This window comes from Rattus rattus, chromosome 5, assembly GCF_011064425.1.
Source record: "Rattus rattus isolate New Zealand chromosome 5, Rrattus_CSIRO_v1, whole genome shotgun sequence".
In the NCBI taxonomy this organism is placed as follows: Eukaryota; Metazoa; Chordata; class Mammalia; order Rodentia; family Muridae; genus Rattus; species Rattus rattus.
In genome coordinates, this window is record NC_046158.1 from 13,528,111 (window position 1) to 13,552,282 (window position 24,172).

At 45.7% G+C, this 24,172-nt stretch overlaps 1 protein-coding gene across 1 annotated transcript in view; it reads left to right on the forward strand.

Moving 5' to 3' along the window:
* The window catches only part of Ttll11 (tubulin tyrosine ligase like 11), an 83,671-nt gene that overhangs the window by 31,347 nt on the left and 28,152 nt on the right, over positions 1 to 24,172 (forward strand). Inside the window, exon 3 of the mRNA XM_032903181.1 lies at positions 1,880 to 2,013. Within this exon, the coding sequence (XP_032759072.1) occupies positions 1,880 to 2,013 (134 nt within the window). The remainder of the gene's footprint in view (positions 1 to 1,879; positions 2,014 to 24,172) is intronic.

A 24,172-nucleotide genomic window follows, 5' to 3' on the forward strand; every position in this document is an offset into this window, starting at 1 on the left:
CAGGGCATGGAGCCTACAGGGCATGGAGCCTACAGGGCATAAAGCCTAAGGGGCATGGGGCCTAAGGGACATGGGGCCTCAGGAGCATAGAGCCTGTAGGGCATAGAGCCTGCAGGGCATAGGGCTTGGAGAGCCCTGCCTATCACTTCTGTTTACATATTTATTCTGGGAGCATGAGCTTGCCTCTGCTGGAAATCCAGATGACCCTGGGCAGGGTTGTATTGTGAAAAGACACCACTCCTCACATGTACATGAGCTGCATGCAAAAGGTGCCAGTGGCCTCCATGACAGTGAAGTCTGCTAGACAAGCGTAAGGACCCAAGTCGACCATCAAAATCCACATCGCAGAGCCAGATGTGGTAGCCGGTACTTGTAGTCCCAGTGCTGGGGAGAGGCAGATCTTGGGTCTCCTGGCCAGCTCACCTAGTCTAATTATGGGGCTCCAGATCAATGAGAGACCCCATTTCTAAAAAGCAAGGTGCAGGACTGAGGACATGTCTCAGCAAGAAATGCTCTTGCTGTGTAAACATTAAGGCTTGACTTCAGATCCCTGGAAGCCATGTTAATGTCTGCTGTGCACGGTGGCCCGTGTCTGTATCATTCAGATGCTTGGAGGACAGAAGATCCCCAGAGCAAGCTGGCTGGCTAGACCAGCTGTACCATTGAACTGGTCAATGAACTGGTCTCACCATTGGTCTGGTGAGAGACCCTGCCTCAGTGAATACAGGGGAGAACAATGAAGACTCAAACAACTGTCACAGCCTCCACACACATGTACATACACACAACACACACACACACACTCTCACATATACATGTACACACATGCACACACATGCACACACATGTACACACATGTACACATGTACACATACAACACACATTTACACATTCACATACACATGTACACACATGCACACATTTACACATTCACATACACATGTACACACATGTACACACAACACACACATGTACACACATGTACACACACCCACACACATGTACACCATGTACACACACATATACACGAACACACCTGTACACACACATGTACACACACTCACACACATGTGTACAGACACAACACACACATGTACACACACTCACACACATACATGTACAAACATGTGTGCACACACACACAGGTGGACAGCTCCTGAGCAATGACACCATACCCAAGGTTGCCTTCCTATAGGTGTCCACTCACCCACACGAACACACACACACACATGTGCACAAGCACACATAAAGATCAAAATATCCATGTATTTTTAAGAGAAACATCTTCATCTCCTCTGGGCAAATAAATGAAGGAAAGCCAGGAGACCTAGTCCCTCAGCACCTCCCACAAGCGACGCCATAAGGTATGCTGTGGCCCACTCCCTGCCCTTGGTTCAAGGAGAGAGATCTTATGCTGAAAGGCGTGTGGTTTTCTATTTTATACCTTTAATAGTCATGGAAGATTAGAACAAAGCAGCTTAATTACATTTCTCACAATGTCGCCAGAGTCCACTAGATAATCTTCCCTGGGGAACAGGATAGAAAGGACCCAGGAAATAATGTGCGCTGGCCACGCATTAAAGAGGGGGCTCAGTTCTACGTGCATGGTAGAACTTCATTACCCACAAAGATGGCAAAGGATATTCTTAGACGGAGGCTCGGATAGAAGGTGGAAAGTTCACCCTTACACCGACCCCACCCCCACCCCCTACCCGGGATTAAGAAGGGAGAATGAATCTACTGATTCTCCTTCCTTTAAGATCCTGCCTGAGAAAGTGACCGTGGTGTTGGGGCAGGGGGAGGATAGTGGGGGGCGGTGTCCCAAACAATGGCTACTGGTTCCCTGGTGGTCCAGCCTCACAGCTTCTCCTCTCCCCAGGCATGACGGAGATGGTGCGTAAAATCACCTTGAGCAGAGCTCTGAGGATCATGCAGAACCTGTTTCCCGAGGAGTACAACTTCTACCCTCGCTCATGGATCCTGCCTGAGGAGTTCCAGCTCTTTGTTGCTCAGGTAGATGGCTCGCTGGCCTGTGGCCCTAGAATGATAATTATCTTTGGGACTGCAGCTGTGTCCCGGTCCCAAGTGTTGGGAGCCGGGCTGACTGGGGCACCAGGAAGTCGAGCGATTTGCTTGTACACGGTTTGGCAGCCATCAAGGCCGCTTGCGGAGCTGAACAGGCAGGGCGACAGGGGTTGGGGGTGGGGAGTTAATTGGAGAAGTGGGGTGCTAGAACTGGATCATGGAGACAGGGAGCCAGCAAACCAGGGAGCTGGAGGAGGTGTGGAGCCCACAAGTGGAACGGGTGTTCTAGGTGAAACCTGGGGGTGGACTTCCAAGTCACCAGTGTCGTTGAGGGTGCTTAAAGACCGGTCGATCAGCAGGTCTAACAGCCAGACATGGGGAGCCTTTTATGTGTCCTGCTTTAAACTTGTGCCAGAATCCACTTTCCAATGGTCTATCCCTTCCACCTTGAAAGCAGTATGTTTGAAAGAATACTCTGGAGCCTTGGATACCAGTTTGAAAAAGTGGTGGTGGGGTAGTAGGGCTCAGAATCACTGTTTACATTAGTTTTTGTTTGTGACAAGTTAATTCCCAGACCATGTCAAAACCCTTGGCAAGCTCTGCAGACCATGCCATAACTATGAACTTCAGGGGAAGAGCAATAAATGGGTCAGCTACTGTTAGTGATTTTATATCATCTGGAATTGTGCCTGCAGCTTAACACGGTTTCTTGTAAAACTAGAATGATTTTATGACATCCCTCCTTTTATGAATCTCCCCCATTTTACAGATAAGAAAACTGAGGCTTTGTGAAATTATGGAGTCTGCTCAAGAAGTATGTTTTAAATCTAGAGCTAATACTGAGGTCTAGAGTCTGTTCAAATGCCTCAATATTGTTTTGGAGCCCGATATAAAAATCTAGAACTAGAAATAAGATTAGGACTTACCAAACACAAAAATAGCTTGCTCATTTTTCAAGAGAGACACTGGGGCTAGAAGCTCGTGGGTAGATACCTTTCCGTGTGTGTATGAGACCCTGGGTTTAGTCTCTAGCACTGCATAGATGGATGGATGGATGGATGGATGGATGGATGGATGGATGGATGGATGGATAGATAGATAGATAGATAGATAGATAGATAGATAGATAGATAGATAGACAGACAGACAGACAGACAGACAGACAGATGGTAGACACGTGGATCCATGTATTTATTGACTCAGGTGTATTTATTATGTGTAAACTTTGCTTCAATAAAGTTAATTTTAAAAATAGCCATCACTGCTTCCATTTTCACTCATGGCTCTGCTCACCCTTCCTTCCAGATCCCTACAACTCTCTCTTTTAAGGATTAAACAGTTAAGTCTAAATCCAGCTGTATTTAAGATCTAGTGAGACAAGCACAGCCACCATCCATTCCCACAGCCCTTGTGTGAGTCCTCGTTGTCAGTCCTCAGGTCTCTCACTGCAGATAGGAAAATAAATAAAAGCTGTCAAAAGTGCCTTGAGATCCAACCAGGCTTGTTGCATGCTTCTGTACTTGTGTGACTGACAGATGTTCCATGATGTGAATGCACCACAATGTGGGGACCCATCCTGCATTTGATGGCTATTTGCCTCTTTTTCCAGCTGGGGACAAAGCAAAGCTGCTCTGACTGTTAGCCGGTAGTTACTTTGTAGACGCATGTGATCCAATCCCGGAAATCTTAGAATCACGTTACCTTTGGGACTTTCTAACTTTCTCACCAGCAACTCCAAAGTAGCAATTCCTCAACTCCCAGCAGCTTTGACAGCTGCCGCTGTTAGATACTTGAAACTGTGAGGCCTTTTAGTTGTTGATGGGCTGGAGGGTATGACTCTGTTTCTTCTTAGTACCCTTTTCTTTCTTTTTTTTCCCCCCTAGTCCTTCTCTTCTCCTCCTTCCGAGATACGGTATTACTATGTAGCCCTGACTGTCCTGGACTCTGTATGTAGACCACAGAGATCCACCTGTCTCTGCCTCCCAAGCGTTGGGATTAAAGGCATGCACCACCATGCCTGTAATATATTCAAATATTAAAACCTCATTATTATACCTATAATAGGACGCACATACCCTCTGTTACCCCACATCTTGTGCCTCCAGTCTATCTCTCCTCAGTAAGTCAATTAAAAGAGCCAAATTAAACATTGAAAGCAGAGGAAAAAAAATTGAAAGACATTTATTCAGTGTGGCCCCACTGGAAGAGGGGCAGAGAGAGCCAGCAAAGTCCTCAAAGGCACTGAAGTGAGATCAGAATTTAAATAGAGTCAAGGTTGCACACAGGTAAACAGCACTGTCCAAGTGTGGTCCCACCCACCACTGACCTGTCAGTGTGCTTCCATGTCATTTTGCATGCTGGTTTACAAGTTGTTAGAACTACGTGCTATCTCTTTCTGAGGGACAAGTTCCCCCATCAGCCTGGTTCTTTTCCTTCCCCCAGAATGAGACTCCCAGGGTTCATTGTGTCACTAGCCAGTCAGATAGTGTGACCTGAGCTTCTCCTCAGAGTATCTTTATTTCTGCCAGGTCTGTGACAGAGGCTCACATCTGGCAGGCAGAGTTCTCTCTCCCCTCCCCCCTCCCTCCCCCTCCCTCCACATCCCCTTCCCTCCTCCCCCCCCTCCCCTGGGTCTGGACTCTTGCTAATTATCTTACATTTGTCTTGTTTAGATTAGTTGATTTTTTAAAAAATATTACTTTGTCTCTTCTTTTGTTTTATTAGTATATCTATTTAAAAATGGTTTTAGGTTTTAATCCTAATCCTATGGTATAGCCTCTTCAAAACATCTTTAACTTATAACATTTACCCTTAATTATTTCTATATTCCTAAAAGTCAGGCAACTTCAAACAGCACAGAGCTGTTCCTACTCTCAACCTACATGCTTTTTGCAACATATTTTGCAGAAAATCTTACAACATATTATTATCATTCAAAAGTTAGGTTTTTTGTCTCATAAAGTCCAAGTTGGTCTCACCCCACACTCCCCCAACTGCTGAGATGACAGGCATGTGCCCTTATTTTAAGGAAACTGAAAACTGAATATATTTGGCCTTGATAATTACCACATACCTTTAATGTCCCCAGCACTCTGAATTCCTTCCGTCTGGGCTCCCTCTGCTATTTTGGTTTGACCTGCAGGATTTTAATGAACGCATTATTTTTGGTATCGCAGGTCTGCCAGTGGCAAATTCCCTTGTCTTATCTGAAAGTATATTTTGCCTTTAGTTTCTAAAGTATTTTGAAATGACTTTAGGCTCATAATATGTTATAAAGTTAGTACAGAATTTGTTGTCCTACCTGTTCCCTGCGTCCTCACCAGTGTACCCTGTACACAGTTGTTGAAACTCGGGGAACACTAGTTGACTGCCATGCCACTGTCCCCTTCTGCTCCGGGGTGTCTGTGAGGTCTGAGTTGGCTGAGCCATCATTTCCTTCTCTCCTCCTTCAGCTGTTACAGTTCCTCAGTCTTTGTCTTTTCTGCCCTTGACTTTCTAAGCATCATTGCCCGTTTTTTTTGTTATTTCAGAAGGATCTTCAATTTGATTGTATCTGATTTCTCTCACAATCCAATTTAGATGTTTTTACAAAACATTACCTAAAAAGAAGATGTTGCGACCTCCTCAGTTCAGCATACCAGGAGGTGTTAGGATTCCGGTGTCATATTCCTAGTGGTGCCGGTTAAATGAGTTATTACAGCGTCTGTTCTGTTTCTCTACTGCCAAGTCGGTCTTTTAATCTTTGCAGTCTCTAAGTGTCTTGTGGGGAGGTAGATATTTTTAGATAGCACAGATAGCTCGCATTATAATTCCCTCCCAATTGAGACTGTTAGCGGTTCCTATATCCCCTCCCCTAAATCCCACTGGGACTGTGGAGAGATTGTAGGTCAATCTTTATATCATTTGGGAATAACTGGCACCTTCAGATCTGTGGACATGAGCCATGCCTCCTTTAACCAAGGTCGTCTTTAATTTTTACTCATGTCTTTGAGTGAGCCCTGCACAATGTTGAACACAAGCCACATGCAGACATCCTCGTGGTGTTTGTTTTGGGTCTTTTTTTCTTATATTATTTTTGGTGTGAAATCTGTTGTCATCTTTATCCTTTGTCTTCACTGGGGGAATACCTCCTTTCTGTCTGCCTCACCTTCTTTCTCTGTATGGCTGACTTGAACCCTTGATTAGATGTGCCCTGGGTATAACTTTCCCTCATGTTTCTGATTCATGAAGTTATATGTGGACTTATATTTTCCATAAAATGTAGAAAATATCTGACCTGTTATTTCTTCAGATTTATTCTTCTGTCTCTTTTCTCATTCGGCACTTGGATTCCACATATATTAAATCACTCCAAGTTATCTCACAGTTCACTGATATTCCATACAATATTCTGGGATGGTGGTCTGAGATGGCTTAGCAGGCAACGGTGCTGGCCACCAAACCTGTCAAACCTGAGTTTGATCTCTGGGACCCACAGGGTGGGAAAAACCCAACTCCTGGGAGTTGTCCTCTGATCTCCATAAGTATGCTATGTGCCCGCCCCTCCCCAACATGGACATAAACAAACACAGGGTGGGGCATAAGAAATCTAATCTGAGCCTTGGAGATGGTTGTATCCTTACACAAATTCTTGAACTGTGCTACAAGACAGTGACCTGAAAACAGATTATAGGTTTATTTTCTTGAGTAATACCCAGTCTGAATCCAATTATTCCCTTCCTATTAAGGCAAGCCTTTTACTCTCGACCCACCTGATGTTCCACGAATCCTGGTGTGTCTCATTCTGGCTAGAAGAACATACTATTCCTGGTACCATGCAGATGCCAGGCACTGCCACTTCTAATCCTTTTGGGTGGTGCTTTCTTTGATCTTACTTTCGTCACATGGGCGCAGTGATCTGTACTTGGCTGGATATCAAAGGGGTTCTCTGGTAGAAGAGATTCTGACCAGACTTCAGTGTGTTATGTTTATCATCAGTAAAGTATCAGTCAGAGCCTATATTAGCTACTTTTCTGTTGTCATGATAAAAAAAAAAATACCATGATCAAAAGAACCTTGGAGGAGAAAAGGGTTTATTTTGGTCATCCCGTCCCATGGGGACAGAATCCATTATGGTGGGGAAGGCGTGACAATGGTCACCGGAAGCATGGCGGCAGGAGCAGGGAGGATGATCCCGTCCCAGAACGGTACGACTAACTGGGGACCAAGTGCCCAGATAGATACTCGAGCCTCTGGGGGACATTCTCATTTGGAACACCACAAAGCCTAAGCAACACAAGCACACGTTCATGAAACAGTGTGGCTGGCACACTGAAAGCACACGGGGAGAGCACAGCCAGGAAAGGATGAGCTGTTCGGCCTTGGTGGAGTTTAGGAGGAGAGCACTAGACTATGTACGATGAACTGTGTGTGCACTCCATTCAGGCCCACGGACAGTGGAGGCCACGCGGAAGCTTCCAGTAAAAGACTGGGTGAGGATGGTCAGGTTTTAGAACGGGAAGGGTAGATGGACGAGAGAGACGTAGTAAAAATGAGAGAGAGGAGGACCACGGTGCTGACGGTAGAGCTGGGATGGTGGCGTATGCTACCACGTGATTCTGGTACCTGGGAGGTAAAGGCAGGAAGGCTGGAAGTTTAAGGCCAGCCTGGCTACCCAGTACCACAGAGCTGCCCGCCTCACCATAAAACTCAGAACTTTAAACTGAGACATAGAGACAGGGGTCTTGAGGAGAGAAGGTTTAGATGTGAGAAAGATTCACTAGGTGGTACCAAAAAGACCCTGGAGCTGGAGAGGGCAGGACACTTACGGCGACCTGTGAGATGCCCAAGAAAAGCAGCTGATTTCATGGAAAAAATGGAAAATGGCCTCCCTGGGGCTGTGGAGGTGACCTTGGCTTTTCCTGATGATTGTCTGCATCTACCCAGAGAGACGCTTTTCTCTGCAGTAAGCCAGAGGTCAGGTTAAGAGGTGGCTCCAGTAGCTTCCTGTTTTAGCACTTTAAGCCCTGTAACATCAATGCCCATTTGACCGAAGCTGAGGTGCTGAGGACTGCATAGTCTCTGGTATAATTCTCAGTCTCCTGACTCTGGGCCCGTCACTCATACCATACTCTTCTGGGGTCTCTGGCCTCATCCTTCAGCCCCATTATGTCATCTCTGTGTGTTAGTATTCCGTCACTGTGACAAAGAGCATAAGACCACCAGCCTGCAGAGCGTTGGTCAGCTCATAGCTTAGGGAATTCAAGCCCCAGTCAGTGGCTATGGCCCCGTTGCCTTGGGTCTTTTATGTGATAGCACATTGTGGCAGGGACATGGTAAGGACCTGCCCACCCATGGCAATGGGAACCAGAATGAGGAGAGACTGGCATTCCACAAGCTCCCTTGAGGGCACACAACAAATAACATAATAACATTCTAGAAGGACTTCCCTTTCCACCCTGTAATAGCACCACAAGCTGTCGATCAATCCTGTAAGCCCTTTAAGATCCAACAGTAATATCTGAAGAAGAAAATGCTCCTAACTGGAGTGCATATGGGCAACCAGTGGATGTTTATGATGAGCACTCCTTGTTAGTTACAAACCTCAGTTTTAATTGTGGCATTATTATTTCTACTGACTTCTCTGGTTTGCCAGAAAATAATGTCTTCACTCTAAGAGTTTGGCTAGTATACAATTATGTGAAATAAAAAGTGAATTGGGGGGGGGCTGGAGAGATGGCTCAGAGGCTAAGAGCACTGACTGCTCTTCCAGAGGTCCTGAGTTCAAATCCCAGCAAGCACATGTCGGCTCACAACCATCTGTAGTGGGATCTGGTGCCCTCTTCTGGCCTGCAGACATACATGCGGCTGAATGCTGTATAGGTAAAAAAAAAATTTTTTTAAGTGAGAGAAGGCGCCTGCAGGTGGTGCCTGCCTTTAATCCCAGTACTTGGGAAGCTGAGGCAGGACTTCTCTGTGAGTTTGAAGCCAGCCAGCCTGGGTGAGGTCTACATAGTGAGACCTTGTTTGTTTGTTTGTTTGTTTGTTTGTTTGTTTGTTTTAAAGTCCCCACTTACTAGCTGAAGTGAGGTGTGTTTGGGCTACAGAAGAGTACCACTAATTAGAAAGCAACAGTTCAGCGTGTGTCCTTTCGGCCTCTTCCTGTGTACAAGCAAATACATGTAACAATCACACATTTTTCTCGAAACCCTTGGGTTATACTAAACACTGTTCTCCATAAGCTTTGCTTTTACCCCCTCCCAGCACTTTTGACTTCTTTTCGGGTCAGTCCCACATTGCCTTTCATTATACGAAGAGATCATAACTTGTGTTAGGTAGTCTCATGCTGCTTGTTGTCCAACAAATAACATTCAAGGGCGCCCTCATTACAGAGCGCTGGCATTTTCTTCAGATAGGTAGGTCATCCGCACGCTAAGCCATAGCACGTACTTCCTGGACAGACAAGCCAAGCATAAAGCTTCATCAAACACGGGAGGGTGTGAGTGCCTCTCTGTGTGTGTGTGTGTGTGTGTGTGTGTGTGTGTGAGAGAGAGAGAGAGAGAGAGAGAGAGAGAGAGAGAGAGAGAGAGAGAGAGAGAGAAGAGAGAGAAGAGTCACTGCAAAACAAACAAAAAGAAATCTGGAGCTTTGCGATTTCTTTCCTGGATTATTAGTGAGTGCATTTCATCCAGACAAGGGGGAGACCCAGTTCTTCTGCTGTCCATGCACAGTCTTTACCCACATTCAACCAGCAGGTGGCGCCTGGCGGACGCAAATAGGCTTCTCAGTGGGGTTTTTTTTTTTTTTTTTTTTTTTTTAAAGGCTGGAGAAAGATGCAGGCTTGCTTTCCAATTTTAGCAGATGGCCAATCAAAAAATTCCTTTGGAGTTTTTTTTTCTTCCTTTTTTTTATTTTTTGCATATGGTCTTCCATCTGGGTATTTGAGAAAAGTACAGTTTTGTTATCAAAACAGCATTTATTACGGTGAAAGAGTTTGTATTTCTCAGCAAAGATTTTTTTTTTTTACTTTTTTACTTTTAGTGAATAAAGCCAAAGCCTGCTCAATAATGTCTTGCAGCTTCTTGGAGGGATCCATGGAGCTTGAGTGCTTCCGTTTCCCAGCCGTTGGTCCTAAGTAGCTCTTATGAGTCAGCGCCTCAGGGCACATTGTTTGAAAAGACGAAACAGAAAGCAATGTTCTCCACTGGGTTTAAAATAGGAAAAGTAAAGGTCTAAGTGGGTCAGAGTAAAGGCAGGAAAAAGTCCCCTTCTCTCTGTCCTACAACCTTCTGGTGACTTACTTGCACAGTTGAGTGATGGTCGGCTTTAACTGTTAACTTGTCACAAGACTCACTGGAGAAGACAGTTTCAGTGAGGGATTGTCTACCTCAGGTTATCCTGTGGGCATGCTAATGGGGAACCATCTTGGTTGCCTCCACTGGGAAGACCCAGCCCACCGTGGGAGGTACCATTCCCTAGGCTTGCGGATCCTGAACTATACAAGGGAGGAGAAAGCCAACTGAGCACTAGTAAGCAAGTGGGTGTTTTCATTCATCTCTCTGCTTCTGACTTTGGATGTGCTGTGACCAGGAGCTCCTGCCACCGAGACATGCCTGCAGTGGTGAAGTACAACCTGGAATTATAAGCCAAACCACCCTCCCCCGTCCATGTTGCTTCTGTCAGGTGTCAGACAGTGTTCTGATCTGCCCTGCTTGGAGTCACCAATGTTTGTAAGTTTAAACTTGACTTGCCTTAGTGAGTCCTGCCTACCCCTGAAGTTCAACCCTCACAGTCCCAACCCCTCCTGCTTCAGTACTTTGTGTATACGTGTGTGTGCATGTGCGTGTATGAGAACACACACGTGTAGGTCAGAGGGCAACCCCAGTGTGTTATTCCTCAGCATATCTGCCTTTGTGGGGTAAAGTTTCTCACAAACCATCCAGGCCAGGCTGACCAGCAAGCTCCAGAGACCCATCTGTCTCTGCCTCAGAATTATGTCATGTGGGCCCTCTGTGCCCCGTTTTTATAAGTTAATTCTAGGGGTGAATTCAAGTCTTCCTGCTTACAAGTCCAGCTCATTACCAACCGAGCGATTTCTTCAGCACCATACTTGAGGGTTTCAGGTATCAGCTCCTTGATCACTCTTTGTGGCCTATTGTTGCCTAGAGCTCTGGACTTTGTCCATCGTGTCTCCTTCAGTCCCCAACGCTGTTTTATTTCACAGGACTGATGCTGTTCATTCTTCTGTTTTTCTTTCTTTCTACTTTCATGTCTTTCTACCTTCTTTTGAAACAGGGTCTCATAAAGAGGACTGACCTTGAATTTGTTAAGTAGCTAAAGATGGCTGTGAACTCTTGGCCCTCCTCCTTCCAATGGCCAGGAGCTGAGATGACAGGCGTGTGCCTCTATACCTGGCTCAACTTTGATAATTCCTTAAACTCCTGCCATGCTTGTTCCTTCTCTACCACACCTGCTCTGCTACCCATGTCTAGGGCATTGAGCTGTTTTCTTTAAGATACTTAGGCTAGCAACTAAATTTCCTTCTCTCTTTACCCTACTAAGGGGATCTGGTTGGTCTAATTGACCATCCTCTCATAGTAGACAGTCAAGAACAGTTGTCTAATTGAATAGAAAGGCTCTATCTCTTGGGAGGTTAGCCATTGAAGTTGGCCTCTCTGGTCAGCATGACTTGACCTGTCCCCAAGAATGTAGAACACACTTTGATAAGAACCGAAGTAATGCCATCCAGTGAGAGGCCCAGGTAGTCACTCACTGGCCAACCTGCCCAGTTGTCATCTCGCCTCCACCTGGTCACGTGTCTTTCCCATCAACAGCCAGAGAAGGAACAGACATGAACAATGGGATGTCATCTGCTTTTGGCACACCGCATCCTTAGAGGCTGAGGCCCATGGTGGCGGTGTCCAGTGAGTAAAAGACTGGAGACAGAAGCAATGAACCAGATGTCAGAAGAATCAGATGATCCAAAGACATGGCCTCATCTCTCCATCTGCTTCAAGATTTCTCTTCTTAGTTCCAAAAATAGATTGCCACCCTCCTCCCATGAGATGGCTCATGTTGTCCCTGTGTCCCTTGCTCACCAGCTGGTGCATTTCCTAGGTGATGACATCATCTCCAGCTCAAGTTGCTGCTCCTCTCTGGACATGAGAAGGTCTGCCTGTGTCCCATGCATTAGCCCAAGTGACAACTGGCACCTGAGTCCTGGTGCCTGCACTGCCTACTGCAGCCTTTCCACACACAGGCCTGTTTTAATCTTCATTTGGCATGGGCTGCTCCCATCCCCACCACTTGTAGAAGCAGAGATGAGAGGTGGGAGTGGTAGGCTTGTGCTTTTGTATATGTAAACAGGCATATGTAGCTGCCACTGTTCATATGTACCCAGACCTTGTGGTAGGCAGACATTTCCTGAGATCTACCTAATACCAAGTGTTAAAGCCACAAAATGGATTGAAAATGTTCTGACCCTTGGGTTTCTAGGCTGGAAGGAAGATCATCAATCATCCATCATTCATCCATCCATCTACCCATCCATTCACCTACCTATTCCATCCATCTATTTATCTACCCACTTACCTACTCATCCACCCACCTACCCATCCATCCATCTATTCATCCACCCATTCACCCATCCATCTACCTACCAATTCATCCATCCATCCATCCATCATCCATCCACCCATCCACCCATCCATCCATCCATCTATTCAGCTACCCACCTACCCATCCATCCATCTACCCACTCATCCATCCATTCATTATTCATCCATCTACCCATCCATCCATCCATCCATCTATTCACCTACCCACATACCTACTCTTCTACCACCACCTACCCATCCATCCATCCATTCATCCACCCATCATCCATCCATCTTTCTTTCTTGAGAAGTTGAGGTTCTGATCTCACTGTCATTCCCTGAAATCATATTCTTATTCTTTACATAGGAAGAAGCTAAGGTTCTGAAAGTTAAGTAACTTCCCAGAGTCTCTTGGCTTCTGATGACATGTAGCCAGGACTTGGACACACACTGGACTCGGGCATGTTTTCCCTTAGTCTTAGACATTTACTGGATGATTTTTAAATACCCAGCATCCAAGGGATGAACCTCTGCTTTCAGTGGAGGGCACTGAGTGTGCTGGTTATTTCCATATGAACTCGACACAAGCTAGAGTCATGAATTAAGAAAATGCCTCCATAAGATTGACCTGTTAGCAAATCTGTAGGGTACTATTCGATTATTGATTGCTGTGGTACCTCCCCTGGGCAGGCGGTCCTGGAGGGGTGCATAATAAAGCAGGCTGAACAAGCCAAGAGGAGAGAGTCCACGAGCAGTGCCCCTCCATGACCTCTGCATCAGCTCCTGCCTCCAGGTCCCTGCCCTGACTTCCCAGGATGACAGAGTACAAGCTGTAAGATGAAACAAGCCCTCTCCTCCCCAAGCTGCTGCTGGCCATGGTGCTTCATCGCAGCAATAGACACTGCTAGCAGATGAATGGTCCAAAGGAGATGGACGGGACAGTCTGCAGTGAGCTCAACACAGGCGCCGCGCGAACCAGGGTAATATGGGGTGTGAAGTGTGGGAGTGAGGCAGGTCAAGGAAAGCTCTTAGGCCATCCTTTAACCTGAAACGAAACAGTGAGCCGGAGTCCAAGGGACCAGGGTACAAGTCCACACTATGTCTTCACTGACTATGGGATACGAAAGCCACCTCGCCTTGCTTTACTGTTCCTAAAGGCTTCAGAAGACTAGAATATCACAAGGTGCCTGCATTCTGACCTGTAACTCTGTGGTTTGGGTTTTCCAAAACCTGCTGAAACTAAACCACTATGCAAATTTGCTGTACTGTTCCTAAAAAACCTTGGCTATCAGAAGACTAGAACAGTGAGGGCTACAAGAGGCTGTATCAGGTGTCCTCAAGCAGGTGCCTGCATTCTGACCCATCCCCACTAACTCTGTGGTTTCCCATAGGTTTCCAAAAGGCCACTCAGAAAGACTGTCACAAAACTCTTCTGGACCCCTCTCCTGGAACTAAACCACACACACAACACACACACACACACACACACACACACACACACACACACACACACACACACACACCTCTGGTCCAAATCATCTTTTGTGTTTTGGTGTCATCAAACTATAAAAGGCCCCTGGACCTCAGGCCCTAGTCTGTACCCTTCCTCAATTCCTCAATAATAAGACCCCCCAAGTCCCCAAACATCATGTTTTCAGAATTCCCTGCTAAGAGACAGTGAGAGCAAGATTTGATGTTGCTATAGACTTGGTTTGGGAGCCTCTCCTCGCTCTCTTCAGACCCTGTACTCAGTAAGTTAGTCAGGCTAAGCCTCAGCTTGCTTCTCCTCCATAGCAGGGTTGCTGTGTGAATCACAGAGAATGGCTCACAGGAAACGCTTCCTATTCTGCAGTCCCTGCTAAATTGGGGCCTCTAAGAAGCTGTTCTCCAGTAAGGGGCACAAAGAGCATGCTCAGACAAGTGTGAAGTGAATGACTACTGAAAATGGCTTTGCGGTGCTGGATGTAAATCTAAGACAAGAGTGTTTAGCAAGGCTGGAGAGGTGGCTCAGTGGTTAGAGCACGGCAGCTCTTCCGGAGGACACGGGCTCAATTCCCAGCACCAATATGGCTGCTTAGAGTCACCTGTAACTCCAGTCCCAGGGGTCTGATGTTCTTCTGGCCTTCTCAGGCAGCAGGCATACAAGTGGTGAGCGTGAGCATGTGAGAGACTAAAACATCCACACACATTAAATAAATAAATGCAACTACAAGACCTAATGCTTAGCATTCTGGGTGTTTGTAGCTTAGGGAGGTATAGAAATGGATTTTTACCAGCTTGAGATGATGGAATGATCGAGGCCAAGGGCTGATATCTCCACCTCATCCCCAGACAGCTCCCCCACTCCATCAGCCTCTTATAATAACACTTGCAATTAAAGGAGTTTTAGTGTCTCATGTTCAAAACTCCAATCTCCCCCAGCCACACTAGCGTTTTAAATCACAACTATTATAATCACATTACTTTGCAGTACTGATCGATCATGAGACGCGTGGGGACAAGCTTGCTCATTCAGGCCCCTGCTTTAGTGTGCCTCTCTCTAATGCAGCTTTCAGAAAGGAAAAGTGGGGGAGGCAAAGAATCCCTGTCTGGGAGAGACTGTCTTAAAAGGTCAAGGAAACCCTGCTTGCCCCAAGCAAGCAATGGGCGTCTTTCACCCTTCCGTTTTTTATCCGTTTGTCTCACTTTGCAAAACTAAAACCTTGGTAATGATGCCCAAGTCACTTGAGCATGAGAAGAGTGGAGCCAACCTTGACTTCAGTGCCTGTTTCAAATGGAAATTATGAAAACCGCCCCGTGTTTTCTTTCCTCAGCTCCAAAGAAATGAAGAAATCTCTCTGTCACTCGTTCAAGGCTTCTCCCTGTGAATGCACCTCAGATGGGTCTAATGAAAGGAGAAATGCAGTTAGAAAGACTGTGCAGGCGGGGGTGGGGAGCTTACTAATGGCCAGTGTCTCTGGCCCTTGCCCTCACCTGTCATGCATCCCTCCCCCACCCTCTGAAACACGCCTTTCCTCGAGGGGTTTGGATAGAATGAACTTGGGACAATGCTTCTCGATGCCTAAGGTCTTAATGCCTCCCCTCTGTTTTCTCTCTAACTTTCCTTTACGTAGGTGTACTGTGTGCATGGTGCAGGTGCATGTGTTGCCAGTGCCGTGCACGCCCGCGAGGGCAGGGTCTCTCCTGAAGCTGAAGCTCTGTTTCTGGCTAGGCTTGGCCATCAGTGAACCCAACACCCTCCCATCTTCCGTCCCACCCCAGTGCTGAGTGCAGTTCCACACGGGTGCCGGGGATCTGCAGGCGAGCCCTCATGCTCACACAGCAGGCCCTCTTACGTCTGGAATCTCCCCAGCTTCTTAACTCTTCATTTTGACGTGACTCAGACTCAGACATAGAAAAACTCTAAAAATAGTACAATAACTTCTAACTCCTTCACTGAACACCAAAGCTCGCCGTTGGACCACATTTGCCCCATTCTCTTTCTCTCTCTCTATCCTTTTCAACAGTAACTTCTTTTTATTGGATATTTTTTATTTACATTTCGAATGTTATCCCCTTTCCCTGTTTCCCATCCATAAACTCCCTATCCCATCCCCCTCCTTCTTCTATGAGGGTGTTCCCCCACCCATCCACTCACCCTTTCTGCCTTCCCACCCTGACATTCCCCTACACTGGGGTGGGGGTCCAGTCTTGGCAGGACCAAGGGCTTCTCCTCCCTTTGGTGCCCAACAAGGTCATCCTCTGCTACATGTGCAGCTGGAGCCCTGGGTCTGTCCATGTGTACTCTTTGGATGGTGATTTAGTCCCTGAGAGCTCTGGTTGGTTGGCATTATTGTTCTTATGGGGTAGCAAGCCCCTTCAGCTCCTTCAATCCTTTCTCTAATTCCTCCAATGGGGACCCTGTTCTCAGTTCAGTGGTTTGCTGCGAGCGTCGTCTCTGTATTTGTCAAGGAACAGCTATATCAGGTTCCTGTCAGCTTGCACTTCTTGGCATCAGCAATATTGTCTGGGTTTGGTGGCCCCAGGTGGGGCAGTCTCTGGATGGCTTTTCCTTTAGTCTCTGCTCCAAACTTTGTCTCTGTATTTTCTCCTGTGAATATTTTTGTTCCCCCTTCTAAGGAGGACTGAAGTATCCACACTTCGGTCATCCTTCTTCTTGAGCTTCATGTGGTCTGTGGATTGTATCTTGGTTAATCCAAGCTTTTGGGCTAATATCCACTTATCAGTGAGTGCATACCATTAGTATTTTTTTGTGATTGGGTTACCTCACTCAAGATGATATTTTCTAGTTCCATCCATTTGCCTATGAACGTCATGAAGTCATTTATACACACGATATCCCCCAAACATTTCTGGGTACATCTCCCACATATATGGAGACAGAGTTTTCCAAGACAGAGTTTTTCTGTGTAGCTCTGGCCATCCCGGAACTCTTGCTGTAGGAACAGGCTAACCTCAAACTCGGAGATCCGCCTGCCTCTGCCTCCTGAGTGATGGAATTAAAGGCGTGCACTACCACAGCCCAGCTGCATTTTTTCACAGTTACAGTGTAGCTATCAAGACTGAAATTCACAGGGACCCAACACCGTCTACAATGGAGCTATGGTCACAGTTTATTCCATTTACTGTAATTAGTTTTATCCACTTACTTTGGTCGTCCTAAAAAGCATGGCAGAAATCCAGGTGTATACCTGTAACCCCCAGAGCACACCTGTAACCCCTGGTGCACACCTGTAACCCCTGGTGCACACCTGTAACCCCTGGTGCACACCTGTAACCCCCGGTGCACACCTGTAACCCCCGGTGCAGACCTGTAACCCCAGCCTTGGCGAGGCAGAGGCGGCAGGATCTTGCACTTCACATCAGCCCAGGCTATGGAAAGATCCTACCCTGAGTAAATAAAGATAAAGTGGACAACACCAGGTATTTTTGCATGCAGAGTGCTCACTCTAGACACAGTCCCAGACTCTAGACTAGACTATGCGCATGTTTGCTGTTCAGTTCTTACATTAAATCTGTAAGATACATAACACCTATCGCCACCATTTTACACATGAAAAGTAAACCAAGGGGAGTTCTAGTCTCAGGCCAAAGATGACGGTTTCCTAGGGATCTTAGCAGATAAGGAGCAGCCAGTGAGTGGCAGACCTTACTTTTTGAACCATGACCTATCAGACACCAAAAGCTATGTGTTTTTGAAGATCACATTAACTGGTAATTCTGCAAAAGGATAGAAAGACACTTATTTTTGAGAAAAATCTTAGCAGATGCCAGGTCTAGAGAGGATAACCTTGGAAACAATTAAATATAAACACGGGGACAGTTCGGTGGTTAAGAGCACTGGCTGCTCTTCCAGAGGATGCGGGTTCAATTCTCAGCACTCACACGGCAGTTCCAGAAGATCTGATGCCTTCTTCTGGTTTCCATGGGTACAGGCAAGCTAGTGGTATGCTGGCATGCACGCCTATAGGTTTGTCAACCCTCTAAACATCTGAGAGGATGTTCAAAGGCTACTGATAATCACTCCATGACAAGCATATTTGCTAGTAGAGCTGATGATCACACTATGTTGAAATGTTTGTTTTTGGCAGTAGTATCAATGATACAGCGTGTTTATTCTCTGTGCAGAAGTTGGCCAACTTGTTCCTTCAAGGGTGTCTTCAGTTTTACACATCACAGAGTCTTTGTCACACTCAGCTCAGATGTTGTGCTTCCAAGAGCCATAGACGATCCATGAGCAAATGAATATGGCCACAAGCCAATGAAACTTCATAGCACAGCCAGGGGTAGACTCACAGCATGGTTCAGAGTCTGCCATCCCACACGGCCAGCTGATGTAACCTTATTTCATCCCGGAGACACTCGGTGGGATCTACGATTGAAGCAAGAAAGAAAAGAAAAATGGTCGTGCTCAGATTTTAAGCAATGCCTGACCTTTGGTTTTACAGGAGGTGTGGATGTGGTTTAGTTTCTTTTCTGTCAGTTAGATGACGATTAAACAGAAAGGAATGTATACTGAGTGATAAGAATAATTTATATGCAAGGCTATGCTGTAGATTGACATTGGGAAGTGCTCCTGAGACATGTTAGTACATAAGGCAGGGCTTAAAAGAGGCAGAGTAGGGGTTGGGGATTTAGCTCAGTGGTAGAGCGCTTGCCTAGCAAGTGCAAGGCCCTGGGTTCGGTCCACAGCTCCGAAAAAAAGAAAAAAAAAGAGGCAGAGTAAACACACGTGCACACACACGCACACACAGGCACACACATGCACACACGACATAGTGACAGACACACACACACACACACACACACACACACACACACACACACACACACACACACACACACACACACACATATACTGACAACCACACAGTAGGACCGTCTCACTGAGGAGATGCAGAGAGAAGAAAGGGAAGAAGTATCACTCAACCCTTCACTCCCCAGTGATGACTCAGAGACTTATATTTATCTATGACCGCTTAGGCCTTACAGCTTAGGCTGTTCCCTACTAGCTCCTATAACTTAATAACCCATGTTTACTAGTCCGCATTTGCCAAATGGCGAGTTACCTCTAATTCAGTCTGCATGCATCTGACTTCCTCTGTGTCTGGCTGGCAAACCTTGAGCCTCTCAATTCTTCCCACAGTCCCTCTCTCTGCCTGGATGCTCGGCCTTTCCTGTCCTGCCTCAGCTACAGTCAGCTCTTTATTGAACTAATCAGAGGTAACCGAGAAGAGTGTTTACAAACCGCGATGCAGGTGCTGAGCAAAGAGAATAGCAACACGGAAGTCCAGACAGCTCAGCTCCCTGCTGGTGCAGAAGTCAACATTTGACTAAAGACAAGCTTTACACAATGTACAAGAGGACTATACCAATAAACAAACAGATATGAGAGAATTAAATTCGTGCGTTTACGTGAAGCTATGTATGTTTTAAAATTATTTTAATCGGGTAGCCATCTCTAGATGACAAAGACGGCAGGTCAGCGTCCACTGATTGAGATTCCTTAGCAACCTTAAGTCACAGAATGGAAGCCAATGCTGCCTTGAAATAAGATGCAGTTGTTAGATTTGGTTTGTTTTACGTTGGTTTTGATTTTCTGAGACAGGGTTTGTTTCTCTATGTAGCCCTGGCTGTCCTGGAACTCACTCTGTAGACCAGGCCGATCTCAGAGATCCACCTGCCTCTGCCTCCCGAGTGCTGAGGTTTAAGGTGTGTGCACCACGACCTGACACAAAAGCTAGGGTTTACTAGGAATCAGGCACCAGAATAGCTATATATGTATGTGTGTGTATTCACACACATATAAATGAACACATATATACATACAACATTGTTATTCTAGGTATAGTATACAGAATATGTATATTATACATGTACACATATATAAATGTATATACAGTTTCTGTAGAAATATTTCTGTATTTAGAGAGTATATATATAGAGATATATACCCACATATTTGGTATATAGAAAATAAATAGTGTATTCGTAATAGATATCTACATTTGATTTTATTAAATCTTTTTTTTCTTTTTATTTTTTTTTCTTTTTTTTCGGAGCTGAGGACCAAACCCAGGGCCTTGCATTTGCTAGGCAAGCGCTCTACCACTGAGCTAAATCCCCAACCCAAATTTTATTAAATCTTACAGCAAAAGATTAACTACAAGGCTGGGGGCAGAGCCTAGCGCTTACCTAGCCTATGCCAGGCCCTGAGTTGATCCCCAGTACTATAGAGAACACATGAATGAAAAGGTGAAACAAACAAATCAGGTTTTTGACTAAGTTACTAATGTGTACTTTTTAAAAATCAACTGGTAGATTAAATTATATGTTTATCAGGCACACCACAGGTATAGATTTAAATATGTATAAATTATAGACTGGTAAATAGAGTGGATTACCTCATATGTCTGTCACTTTTTCTGTGGTGAGAACACTTGAGATCTACCCTCTCGGTGCTGGAGAGACAGCTCAGCAGTGAAGAGTGTAGACTGCTTTTGCAGGGGACCAGTGTTCAGTTCCCAGCGCCCACATCAGGTGGTTTGTAATTAAGCGCCTATTACTCCATTTCTAAGGATCTGATGTCTTCTTCCACATGCGCATACACACATGTACATATGCACATATTGAAAAAATCAGTCTCACTAACTTTCAAAATCAACATATTGTTTGCTGTAGTCGTGGCCTTAGTTTTCCATTGCTATGACTACAAAATGAGGTAACTTACAAGGGGAAGGATTGAGTTTTGCTGGCTAGTCTTATGACAGCCTGACACAGGCTAAGTCATCTGAAAGGTGGGACAGCCTCCAGAAGATCAGGCTGCAGACAGGCCTAGAGGGCAGCTTCCTAATTAGTGACTGAAGTGGGAAGGCCCAGTCCATTGTGGGTGTCGTCCTGAGTGCTTAGGAGGGTTCCTTTGCTGTGGGCCTGTGGTAAGGCCAGACATCTTGGCAGAAGTATGTGATGAAGGAAATTGTGCCTTCACTGTGGCCAGGAAGCAGAGACAGGGAGGCCAGAGTTCCAGTGTCCCCTCAAAAGTACAAAACTAATGCTCCAACGTCTTTCTATGCCTGCTAACGGTACAGCCATCTCCCAATAGCATTACCAGCTGTGCCAAGCCTTCAACACACAAGCCTTTGGGGTCACTTAAGACCTGAACCATAACCACCACCATGTAGACCTTCTGATTTTACTCTGATCTAATTTCATGGTCTTTGCCCAGCATTTCACAACCATCCAGCCCCTCCTATCCACCAAACTGTTCTTTACTGTAGAGCAGCCCTGTCAGTGTGCACATGAGAGCATGTGGTCTTTCTTGTATTCTCCACTTGGCTCATTTCACTGAGTACAATGTCCTACAGATTTATCCAGATTGCCGTTAAGTGGCAGGACTTTTTTCCCTTTTAAAGACTGCAGAGTATTCCATTATGAGTGTATACTGCATTTCTTATCCACTCATCTGTTTATAGGCACTGGACTAATTCCCCATCTTGGACATTAAGTACAGGACTGCACCGAACAGGGAAGTGTGCAGGTAATTCTTAGCACACTACTTCCACTTCCTTTTGATATAATAGAGTAAATGAACCGTAGATCGTGTTTCTGATTTTTTTTTTTTGAGGAACTTCACAAATCACGATACCGCCATTTTCCACAGCGACCATGAGCAAAGGTCTCCTCTTCTCTGCAGCCTCAGTAAACTTAGCCTCTGTTGTTTCAGCAGCAGCCATTCCGACAGCTTGCGAGGATAAAGACTTTGGCTTGCATTCTTTGGTGCTTGGCGATAAGGAGCATTCCCTGCATCCCTGGTAATACTTAGCGCATCCTCTCTTGAGAAACGTCTGTGCAGAGCCTTAGCCGCACTACGTTGCTCCGTTTTCATTTTGCATTTGTGTGTGGGCCATTTGTCCTTGTGTTGTACACATAGCACAGGTACACACTGGAGTGAATGTCTTTCAACCATTCCCCAGCCTCAGTTTTTGAGGTAGGATTTCTCACTGAACCTTAAATATCATTTCAAGTAGACTGTCCATGTGTCTGATTATTAGGGACAATAACTTGAATTGTTTGGTTAAGGTGATGTGTGCCAGGCTTCCGGTGTAGACTATTCCTCCATCCCGATCAGTAAACGTCTTGTCGGAAGGGGCTTATGGAAAGCCCTGCTGTTCCACCGACTTCTCCTTTCTTGCCTTAGCTCCATTAATAAGCCTTAGCTCCATTAATAAGCCTTAGCTCCATTAATAAGCCTTAGCTCCATTAATAAGCCTAATAAGCCTTGCTTGACTCTATTATGATGGTGATGATAATGGTTGCAAAATGGTGATTGTCTAATGCCACCAACCCCTGTTCAGTTGCCTGGTGATGTTTTGCTTCGAAGGAGAACTTGGCTTTCTCACTTCCTTACTGATGTGTGTACACATGCATGTTAGTGTGCACTTGTGAACTGCTATTCATTGGGTTATAATGTTTAACATCATTTATTTGAGTGCTTAAATCATCCAAGATTTGGCCAGCAGGATCTTCAGTACTTTTAGCAGTCCCTGACACTCTTTGTGCAATGTATCACCATAACCATAAGATGCTCCGGGTCCCTTTTGTGTTTTCTTGTCACAGCCATAGAACCATCCAATTCCCCAATCAATCTTGGGAGGGGGTTCATTTGTTTGTTTGTTTTTTATGCTTATTGCTACACAAGTGCTATATGGTTCCTCTTTCCCACCTTTTGTTAATATGAACTGTGGTTGGGGCATAACTGTGCACACCTATGATCCCAGCACCTAAGAGGAGGAAGCAGGAGGATGTGGAGTCTGAGGCCAGCCGGAGTTACACAGCGAGACTCTTACTTCAAACAACAGTAAAGTAGCAGATAAGTAACCTGCACACGTAGTCAAAACAAACAGAACAGAACCCCTCCAACTGCACTCTAGAGCACACAAATAAGGACGCATTCTTTACAAACAGTCCACACTTCAATGAGTTCACAGTCACACCATGTGACAAAATGACCCGCACTCCCTCGCCAGCTCCTGACCCATAATGAACACGTCTGCATGTAAGGCAATTGACTAAGCACAGTCTTTCCCACTGTTTAATATTTCTCTATATGTATACATGTGACTCTATTTTCTATATTTAAAACTATGTCCATAAGTAATCACTGGATATTGCATGCATGACAGATCTACCATGAAGCACTGTGCCATTAGTAAGGTGGTGTTCCTGAAATAGTAAATATACTTGATAAAATTTCAGGAATGAAAGAAGGAAAAATGTGATTTCCCCCTATCTACCCAGTCCCTGTGTGTGTGTGTGTGTGTGTGTGTGTGTGTGTGTGTGTGTGTGTGTGTGTGTGTGTGTAATTCAAACCAGAAAACGTCTCCCAAGTTCTATAGGACACAGAGGAAGGTTCTGGGCTGTCCTTATCTCATCTATAAAACAGTCTTTCACAAGACGGCTCAACGCAATGAGGTCTTTCTGGAATCCCTGGACCCTGCCCGCCAAACAGCTAGTCTTACGCTTCAGTCACTGTGACAGTGACAAATGCCACCGGGAACTTCCAAGACCCTCCCTAGGTGGCAGTGGCAGCTTCCTCAAGACCACAGGCTAACCAACATGAAGCAGAAGCATCTCATCTCAGTATCCTAGAAATGCAAACCTCGTATAGTGCTCAAAGGCATTAATTTTTAATACAGCCCAGAATTGTGTCTAATGCCATGCATTTGTCTGGTTCCCACTCTGCTTTCTGAATCAAAATGAGCCAGGTCTGTCTCCCTGCTTGAGTGCGGACCCTGAGATCACTGACTTAGGTGGCCCAAACTGGTACCCAGAGCGTCCCAGGCAGGCTTGTGGTGTGGAGCCATCCTGCTGGCGAGCTCGTCGTAACCAATTCACCAGAAAGCGTGAAGAACCTTGGAAGTTCTAAGCAGAATAGTTCTCAGAAGGATCATCAGACAGAACCCTCCATTGTACAGAGGAGGAAACTGAAGCCCGGAGAAGGGAAGAGACTTGACCAAGATGCACGGGGAGCTGAAAATACTAATTAGGCTTAGAATAGGAGAAATCGGAGAAAC